The 11,081-nt window shown below is 33.4% G+C and overlaps 1 protein-coding gene across 1 annotated transcript; it reads left to right on the top strand.

Annotated features, from left to right (window-relative positions):
• Positions 1-7,187: 7,187 nt before the first annotated feature.
• LOC116003111 (histone-lysine N-methyltransferase family member SUVH9-like) lies at positions 7,188-10,426 on the top strand. Its single transcript, XM_031243281.1, has 2 exons — positions 7,188-9,466; positions 10,132-10,426. The coding sequence occupies exon 1, from the start codon at positions 7,406-7,408 to the stop codon at positions 9,407-9,409; it is 2,004 nt and encodes a 667-aa protein (XP_031099141.1). The 5' UTR covers positions 7,188-7,405; the 3' UTR covers positions 9,410-9,466; positions 10,132-10,426.
• Positions 10,427-11,081: the final 655 nt, after the last annotated feature.

The raw sequence follows: 11,081 nt of genomic DNA, 5'->3' as shown, positions 1-11,081 counted from the left end.
CGACCGAACCGTCGCCGATCGCTGGACTCTGGCGCCCTTCCACCATGGAAGGCGATCAATGGTTGTCTTCCTCACTGGTGGCCTTCCACCAGAGGAAGGCGACCATATCTGGTCGCCTTCAATGGAGAAGGAGAAACTGTTCGCCCTCTCCATTGAAAGCGACCAAATGGTTGCCTTCCTCTTGGGCCTTCCATGGCGGAAGGCGACCATTCCGCCGGATTTTTCCCTCATTTATCGGCTTTTATGTTTCTTTAACCCAATTTAACATGGTAAATGGTTTAATTACACTTTTTAAATGTTTAGAGGCCTAATTGACTTTTCATATATTGTTTAGGGGTTTATTTGACATTTTCCTAAGAGCATCCTGACCAATTGAGATATTTAGTAATTTTTAAGGAGTTTTTGTAAGTGTGATTATGAAAGAGAGTATGGAAAGAAAAAGAAAAAAAGGAAAAACACAAACAAAAAAATATGACAAAAGAACCCAAAAAAAAAAAAAGTAATATTAATGTCAGGGCCACCCTGGCACACCCCAGCGCACCCGCTGTGGCATGACTTGCCTTTTAATCGCGGCCTTAGCGCTACTTTTTTTGTTTGTTTTCCTTTCCTCTCTGACAATAACATGTTATTTGAAGAGAGAGCCAAGCTTGTAAAAACTATCACCTACATCAGTTACAAAGTTTTTTTTTTTTTTTTGAATACCAACCAAACCAAATATATTAAATAACCGCAAAGTCCGAATGAACATTACAAGAAATAAAACGAGAAATACAATCGAAATAAGCAACATCTACTATAGACGAATCAGCTAACGCTTTCTTCGCTATAACATGGGCTAACCTATTTCCTTCCCTCTTAACAAAAAGAAGACGAACCAAAGGCAATTGGCCTAAAAGACAACCAATATCTTGAACTATTAAACCGAAATGACCAATCTTCATATCCTCAGACACAGCCTTCGTGACCACTTGAACATCAATCTCCACAACTCAAAACCTCCCGGACCAGATTATTCTCTGCCAATAACTCCTTATTATCCACAAATAAAAATGCTATTATAATAATAATAATAATAATAATAGATATAAAGGTAAATATGTCCTTAAATTATTTATGAAAATATAATTGAGCTCTTGAATTAACAAAAGTTTCAATTAAACACCTGAACATAATTTTATACGTGCATTGAGTAACTGCTTTAATGCACAATGCAAGACTATATAGGATAAGTTCGTTATAGTTGATATTAAAATTAATATTTAATTTGCATTTAAAAAAATAATTATCTAAATATTTATTTTAGTTAGTATGATATTAGGTATTAGATATTACTTTTGATTTTAATTATTTTAAGTTTTGTTAATTCGTTTTTGGATAGATTTGTCATTCTCTCCTTCATTGATTTCCTGTTTTTTTTTTGTTTGTGGTGTCTTATTGCATTTTGGTTATTATTGATAGTATGTAAAAAGAACATGTTTTATCTAGTTAGTTTTGTTACTAATATATATAAGTGATTCCGTCATTTTTTTGCCACTAATCATCATATATGGATTGATCAAATTAGTCCACACTTATCACGAGAAACTAATTTACAATAAGATAAGAAAAGTACTATAATAACATTGCCACTTAAAAAATGGAAATAGTCATTGTAGGCAGAGTTATTATAGAATTTTTTTTTTTCCGTGTACTTGTGTAGGTGTGTTTCAATATATGTAAAATTTCGTAATACCTTCGTAAAATGGAAAGAATATGGACAATCTGATCATATCAAGTGATTTAAAATTGAAAACTAAAATATGTGATACTGAAATCTTTTATATATATATCATTTTTAAATTAGTAATGAATTGAGAGCCATATACAACATTGCATTTTGTTCATGTAAAGGACCAGCTTTAGAAAATAGTATTAGCAGATATTTTGTAATATATACAAAGAGCCCATATGCTCATTAATTTATGTATTTCTAACTGATAAGTGCAGTCGATGCCCAACCTAGATCTTGGGCAAATGAATATTGGGAATCGTCCATGAGACCATGAGAGCATAAACTAAATTGATATTTTATAGGCCCATATTCTTTTGCTTACCCTTTATTGAACAATTTTTTTTTATCTCTTATTGAAATTAATATTAAACAAACAACAATAGGTTTTTTTTTTTATTTTTTTGAATACTATTAACTCTGTTACAATGTAGTATCTGTTCATACAATAGGTTAATGTTTGAATTTATTTATTTTTTGCAATCCAATTAAGTTGATTGGACAGTTAGCTTGAGAATCACAAGTTGTTAAGTTTGAATTTTCATGTAAGCTGTTTATTGACTTTATTAGTTTTAGTTTGTTAACTATGGACAATTTAAATTGGTTTACTATACCTTATTGTGATCTTTTGCCGACTAGGGTTATAATGCATGCTTCACCCAAAAATGCACATTCAGATAGCGGTTTTGACTTTTCCGTAAATAAAATTAAACAATACTCTGTATTTCTTACCTTTTGTTTTAAATAGGATTTAAACAGTGACACAAACACTAATATCATCCTATTAAATGTATTTTTTTTAAAGTAGCATATCTTGAGCAATGGGGTGTGGTTGGCAAAAGTTGGTGGTTTTTTCAGATTGCCAATTGGTTCATCATTGGTGAGTACTTCTCCGGATAACTCCTATGCTGGTTGTGTCATCACGGAATGTCGAAGTCTCAAGCGATGTTTTGATAAGGTGTCATTTCATTTTATTCCTAGATCAACGAATAAGTGTGCACATGTTTTGACAGGAGAAGCTACTTCCTAGTCTTGTCATCGTATTTGATTTTCAGACTATCCTTCTTGCATTCAACATTTAGTTTTTTATAAATAATATATATGTTCAATTTCCCTTCAAAAAAAAGTAGTCTATAATATCACACAAATTAATTTCCAAAAGGACAAACTCATTTTTTGTATTACAATTCACATGATTGCTGACTTGTTGTGTATAAAATGAAAGACTCTATCACATGATATATCAGTGAGTAAAATGTTATTTCACACACCAATCAATCAATGATGGCCTTTAAGAAAAGTTATCATCAATATAGGGATCGCACAAATAGTGAAATACAATACAGAAAATGTGAGAAAATAAACAAATATACAAAAAAAAAAAATTGTATTTGTAACCTTTTAAAATTATAGTTGTAAATATTGACCGTTAAGGGACGTTTAGTTCAATGAATCTTATATTATCATAGTAATATAAGAAAGGTAATGCTATATTACTTTGTTTGATTTAAGTTACATGAAATAAAGGTGATGGGGACATATGATCTCAGGGGCCCCATTTATTGGAAAAATCAATGTCTAACCGTCAAAGTGGGGTATCCATCTTTATGGGTGAGGTGTTGACCCAATAATACTATTACCAAAAAAGATAATTTTTATAAAAAATGACTAAAGTTAGACGGATGCATATAAATGTATGACAAAAAATGAAATTAACTCTTAAATTAATTAAAGGAATGTACTCCTAAATTGGGAAAACAATCATTAAATGTTTTAAGAAATCTATACTATTAATAAAAACAATATCCTCAGTTTTAACTTCCCGCCCAAAACAAACCTATAATATTATGGTTTGCGTAATATTGTAAAATATGGTAATACAATTCATATCCCTAATACAATTGTAAATTAAAATAGAATTCCTAATAAAATATATTCTTCCCTACGTTCCTATTCGTAATACAATTCTAGACTAGAATTACTAATGGTAATAATTCAGTATATATATTTCTCTGCAATGCAATCTATACTATTAATAAAAACAATATCCTCAGTTTTAACTTCCCGCCCAAAACAGACCTATAATATTATGGTTTGCGTAATATTGTAAAATATGGTAATACAATTCCTATCCATAATACAATTGTAAATTAAAATAGAATTCATAATAAAATATATTCTTTCATACGTTCCTATTCGAAATACAATCCTAGACTAGAATTACTAATGGTAATAATTCAGTATATATATTTCTCTGCAATGCAATTTATACTATTAATAAAAAAAATATCCTCAGTTTTAACTTCACGCCCAAAACAGACCTATAATATTATGGTTTGCGTAATATTGTAAAATATGGTAATACAATTCCTATCCATAATACAATTGTAAATTAAAATAGAATTCCTAATAAAATATATATTTTTCCCTACGTTCATATTCGTAATACAATTCTAGACTAGAATTACTAATGGTAATAATTCAGTATATATATTTCTCTCAATGCAATCTATACTATTAATAAAAACAATATCCTCATTTTTAACTTCCCGCCCAAAACAATCCGATAGTATTATGGTATGGTTTGTGTAATGTTGTAAAAAATATGAAAATTTGGCATAATTCAACCCGTAAGGCCAACCAATTTTCTGAACGACATTCGTGCATGCAGGTGTCGGCACACGAGTCAAGCCTTTTTAAGTTTATTTTGGGATTTCATTTGCACCTCCTGCGCGCGCGAGAGAGCCTCTATGCTATACAATTCAATAAGCCTTAGAAAAACTCTTGTATAAGTTGTGGTGCAAACCATTTCTCAAACCAATGTGGGACAAAAGTTACTTGAAAGGTTTTTCTCTATATTTTTCTAACTCAAATGGGTCAATTTTGAGAACCAATTTCTCATTCACCCATTATCAGTTTTGAGCGTACAATATATCAATCTTTTCGTCTAACTACGAAGAACACGAATCCACTTTGACCCGACCCAAATCGAAAGTGGACCCCACATATATTTGTACCACAATATTGCCAGTAAAATGCCATTTTATGCTAATTTTTTTCCAACAGTTATTTGTCAAGAGAATATCAACGTGTTGAAAGAAGAAGATGATATATAGTGAAGGGCAATATCATCTTCACTATATATCATCTTCCTCCTCCAACACAACGCTCTACGGTCAACCAACAATTACTCAACTGATTATCCCATTACTCCCATGTAAATTTTTCTCTAATATAGTTATACTTACTGAATATCAAAATATAAGTATACCTCAAGATCTTGCAATAACTAACCGACAAGTAATTAAATTAATGAATATGATGCAATAATGTAAATTATCTACCTATTGCATTTATACACTTATTTTAGAACACTGAATTTTTGTGATATTTGTTGCATGCAAGGAAGACTCATACTATAATTGCATTTATACACTTATTCATACTCATATTCGATGTTATAATTTATAATTTTATATAATTGTATATCGATTCAAATATTTCTTAAAATATTATAACAAATTCATTCCGTGCAACGCACGGGTGAAAATACTAGTTTATATAAACTCAACAGGGAAAAACATGTACACCATAATAAAATTATGAAATCCGAAAGAATCAATATAAATTATAAATATTTTAAGAACTACCATGTTTAGACGCGAATCATCTTATCTACCGTACACCTTATGACTTATGAGTATAAAATTAAGGCGTGTTTGGTTGAAATATTAAAACCATAATGTTGATAGAAATCAGATACTCCGTAATTGGTAATAATAACTTTAAGTAAAAAGAATGTATTTGATTGGTAATAAATAAGAATTGAAATCAAAATAAATAAATAAAAATATATATTACATAAATATACACATACATATATGTGTCTGCGTGTTTATATATATATATTAAAATTGCATATTAATGCATGTACAATGTCATTTTCATTTATTTTATTTAGTTATTTCTCTTTTTTTTTTTTTTTTTACCAAAACGGTAGTTTTCAATATTTGGAGCCAAAATATTGGCAAAAAAAGTAAAAAATAAAAAATAAAATTTTGGAGCCAAAATCAAAATTTCAAATGAAATTGGGTGTTAATTTGGACTTTGACCGGAATTTTTTTGAGAATTATAAAATACTATAATGGCTACGCCATTGTTGTTGAAAAGTCTAAAATACCACTGTGGTGCCCCTGACAAATTGAAGAGAAAGCAAGGATAGTTTGGAGAATCGAAAAGTGTACTTTTTTCCGTACTTCCTGAACCCGTTACTATATGATTAACACGTGGGCCCCAAATGATACTTTCTGCCGCCACTATTTCTGATATTTTTAGCATAGTTCATGGATAATGCAAAAAACACTTTAAACAATTTAAAATAATTATATTATTTAAACATTTTTATTAAATACAAAACTTAAAAATTTAAGAAGTAATAATAAATCCAAATCATAAATTATTAACAATAGTTATACCATGGACTAGAATCCATGTTGTAACGTAGACCCGTTACAATTTACATAATAAATGCTTAAAATTTACATACTGAATGTTCACAATTCAAATTATGAACATTCAGTATGTAAAATTGTGTATTTTGGACCTGAGTCCATAGAATAATTTGCCATTTACAATTGGGTAAATCATAAAATTGACTTGTATATACATGCGCTGTGTTATAGAAATCTGAATCATATATAAAAAATATGAGTAGAATCCATATTAATCTCACAATATTATGCATATTAGATGTCGTATACAAACACAAAATTTTAAATAATTAATATGCATATTACATACAAAACGCCTTGCATTTTCGTGTCAGTTTTAACTTGCTACTAATCATCCTTTTTACATGAACAAAATTTGTTGAGATTTAATTTGATTTCTTTATTCACATTACAACAACAACAACAAAAAAAGCACAAACAATTATTACGTTTTAGTAAATAATGTAGGGCCTAAGAACCGTTAAAGGTACATTAATAACGCCAATTTATTTAATCAATTCATGGACAGTTATAAAATAGCTATTGAAATTACATTGATTAATGTGTATTTTATTTATAAATTAATCGATTCGGTTACGCGTTGATCAGATGAATGACTATATTTGAAAAAAATATTGTAGTACTAATAAGGAAATTAATTTCTTTTGCTATATTTGAAAACAAAAATTGTACTAATAATATAAAATTAATTTTTTTTCTATATTTGAAAACAAAAGTTGTACTAATAATATGAAATTAATTTTTTTTTGCTATATTTGAAAAAAAAGTGTACTAAATTACTAATAACAGGAAATTAATTTTTTCTTCCCCTTCTCAATTTAGACATTAAGAGTCATGATGTCAACAAATTTCTAATAATAGATTTTTTTGAGACAAATATTTTCTGACAAAATATTTTCAATTTTTGTGTCAAACTTTCGTCTCCTTTCTCTCTCGTTAAGCTCAAGCTTTACTCTGATACTCATTTTGATTCCTTTTGGAACTTCCATGAAAACCCTCTCGTTAAGCCCTAATCGCTGCCGGAAACCGCTGTTCTGTCACCGTTGATGAGCCACCGCTTGGGCGAGGGAGTGGTGAGTGGTTATTTGTGAGGAAAAGTAGAAAGAAGGGGGGAGAGAAAGGGGGAATGGATTCCGTTGTTTCATTTCAGGACCTTAATCTGCAACTTGGAAGCTCCGGCGCCGGCTCCGCCGCCGCCGTCGCTACGATTGTGCCGAAAATCGAGCCAAAATTGGAACCGTTCGACGAATTTGCGCTTACCGGACTGAAGGCGAGTCCTTTGTTTTCAAACCCTAGCCCCACCAGAGATTCCGATTCGGGTTCGGGTTTGGGTCTCCCGGCCGTTACTGAGCCGGCCGGTGCTAAGAGGAGCTCGCATTCCTCGGAGGAGGCCAATGTGTATTCGGAGTTCAACCGGATATCGGAGATGTTTCGCGCCACGTTCGCGGAGAAAATGCAGGGGTTTGGTGACGTGGACGTCGTGGAGGGCCCGGATTCCCGAGCTATTGTCCCGGTGAGCGACGAGGCTCAGGTTTCGAGCGCGGTTATTTCCAAGAGCATTCGGCAACGCTCGTCGGAGCTCGTGAGAGTCACGGATCTTAAACTGGAGGACCAAAGGTACTTCCGGGATATCGTGAGGAAAGCCCGGATGGTTTACGATTCTATCCGAGTTCTTTTGGTACTGGAGGACGAGAAAAACCAAGAATTCGGCCATTTTAGGAACAGAGCGGACTTAAAAGCCGCCCAGTTGATGCGGATGAGGGGGCTCTGGCTAAACCGTGATAAGCGCATTGTGGGGGCCATCCCTGGGCTTTTTATCGGAGACGTGTTCTTTTACCGGATGGAATTATGTGTGGTTGGATTGCACGGCCAAGCCCAAGCCGGAATTGACTATTTGCCGGCAAACCATAGCTCAAATGGGGAGCCAATTGCAACAAGTGTGATAGTTTCAGGCGGCTACGAGGACGACGAGGATTCAGGGGATGTGATAATCTATACTGGACATGGCGGGCAGAACAAATTCTCCAAGCAATGTGTGAGCCAGAAGCTTGAGAGTGGGAATTTGGCCATGGAAAGGAGCATGACTTATGGGATAGAGGTGAGGGTGATTCGTGGCTTTAAATATGAAGGTAGTGCTAGTGGGAAAGTGTATGTTTATGATGGTCTGTATAGAATTGTTGATTACTGGTGTGATGTGGGGAAGTCCGGGTATGGGGTGTTTAAGTATAAGCTAGTTAGGATTGAGAATCAACCCGAAATGGGGAGTTCTGTTCTGAGGTTGGCTCAGAATCTCAGGACTCGACCACTAGTGGCGAGGCCAACGGGGTATATCAGCCTCGATATGTCAAGGAACAAGGAGAGTGTGCCGGTTTTTTTGTATAATGACATAGATACTGATCAAGAGCCTGCTTATTATGATTATCTGGTGAAGACGATCTTTCCATCGCATGTCCAGCAGCATGCTGGAAATGGCACTGGCTGTGAGTGTGTTGATGGGTGTGGAGCCAATTGCTTTTGTGCAATGAGGAATGGCGGTGAGTTTGCATATGATCATAATGGGATCTTGCTGAGGGGTAAGCCGTTGGTTTTTGAATGTGGCCCGCACTGTCGTTGCCCTCCAAAGTGTCGAAATCGAGTTACTCAGAGAGGCGTGAGGTACAAATTCGAAGTGTTCCGGTCTAGAGAGACTGGTTGGGGAGTTAGGTCAGTGGACCTGATCCAAGCTGGCTCCTTTATTTGTGAGTATTCAGGGGTTGTCCTCACAATGGAGCAAGCCCAGATTTTCAAGATGAATGGCGATAGTTTAGTCTATCCGAGTCGTTTTGCCCAGAGATGGGCAGAGTGGGGAGATGTATCACAAATATATCCCAACTATGTATGCCCAACTTATCCTTCTGTTCCTCCTTTGGGTTTTGCAATGGATGTGTCTAAAATGAGGAATGTCGCCTGTTACATGAGCCATAGTTCCAGTCCAAACGTTTTTGTGCAGCTTGTGCTCTATGATCATAACAATGTCTGCTTCCCCCGACTTATGCTTTTTGCGATGGAGAATATCCCTCCATTAAGGGAGCTTAGTATTGACTATGGGGTTGCTGATGAGTGGACGGGGAAGCTCGCTATCTGTAACTGAACAGTTCTTGTGAATTATTCAATGATGCTTATCAGCTTTGTCAGTCGATATCCTGAGGTAATCTCAACTTCAGCTTTTCAATAACTCCATTGCTTGTTTTTGCAAGACTGTTTCACATTATTACATTCGTTGAGGCATTTGATTCATTAATCATAATATTTTCCTTCTAATGCATACATAACGAATCTGCTTCATCCTGCCCTGATATATTTCTATTATACTATCTGTACTTACATGGACTTGAAGAACCATTTAGAAAGGATTATTGTACCTGTGCATATCTTATGTCCCAATTAGATTATCCTTATATGTTGTGTGGTCAAGAGTTGAGCATTCTAATTTCATAGTCACTAGCCAATTATCCTGAGAACTCAAGAAACAAATGAACATTAGAAATTTTGTTCACTTAACTGAACTAAACTAAGCCCATCTAAGATTGATTAGTTGTTTGCAGAAGATTTCTTATTCATTCATATAGGTGGATCTAGATTTTGATAACTAAATGACTTGAAATTAATACATCTTGCAAAGGGAATATGATCTTCTGTGCCTTTTTATTCAAATGGAATTAACTTTTATCCAAAAGGATGGTTAGAGACAACCCTAGTCAAGTTGGTCAGGTTGTTGACTTGGTAACCACAAGGTTACAAATTTGACTCTTAGCATGAGTAGCGTATTGTATACGTCTAACACAATTCTCTTGTTCTTTGGACAAACAACAGGAGCACAGTTTATGGTATGCGGTTGCTGTTCGAAGATGTCTGGCGAAAAGCCTGTTTTCTTGAATTTTGATTTTGGTTAGTTTTACTCATACACCTCGATCAGTTTGTAGGGAAAGAACTTATTATAATGAAGATGTATTAGTTCTGTAGTGAATGTATTTTCTAAGACGTGCAAGTTAAAGTAGGCTTGTTGACAGAAAAGTTTTGTGGTGTACTACTGTAGGGTGTAGCAGAGTCACCTTCTAAAGAAATTTTACTTTCATATAAATGAATGGGGCTATTGACTTTTCTCTTCTTTGTGCATCCAATTTGGAGGGATTTTTGTTCTCAAAGTGCAGATTTTTTGTTTGTTTGTGATGTATGAATTATTTAATTAGATAAAATCATTTTATTGAATAAGATATATTTGGGGATCCTGGGCCCGGGTGCCTTGATTAAGCACACATTATTAACCATGATTAGCAATATATCAATTCTTATACCAGGTAGGAGGGTTCATAATGCACTGTGAATCTTAGTATATGTGTATATGCGTGAGTTTTTGTGTTGTATTATGAAATTTTGTACCTTAAAAATGTGAATTTTATACTAAAATAAATTAGTAATTGTGTTTTATGTTATGAATTTTTGTATCAAGTATTGTGAAATTTTTTGTTTATGAACACAGATTATGTACTTAATTATATTTAAAAAATAAGTAAATACGGAGTATATAACATATGTATATATCATGTGTTGTAATTTTTTATATCTTGTGTTATGAAATTTTGTATCTTATAAGTATGAATTTTATACCTCGTCATTTTGATCCAAGGTCAAAATACTATGCGGACTATTGTTCATGATATAAATTGCCGCAATACAAAAGATCATGTAGAAAAATAAGTTCTTCGCTATTGAGAAACAAATCTACAATACTACAAGACCAATTCCTCCACAAGCTTTTTGAT

The sequence above is a fragment of the Ipomoea triloba genome, chromosome 13, assembly GCF_003576645.1.
Source record: "Ipomoea triloba cultivar NCNSP0323 chromosome 13, ASM357664v1".
Classification (NCBI taxonomy): Eukaryota; Viridiplantae; Streptophyta; class Magnoliopsida; order Solanales; family Convolvulaceae; genus Ipomoea; species Ipomoea triloba.
Note: the sequence above shows the minus strand (reverse complement) of the source record. Positions and strands in the feature narration are given on the sequence as shown.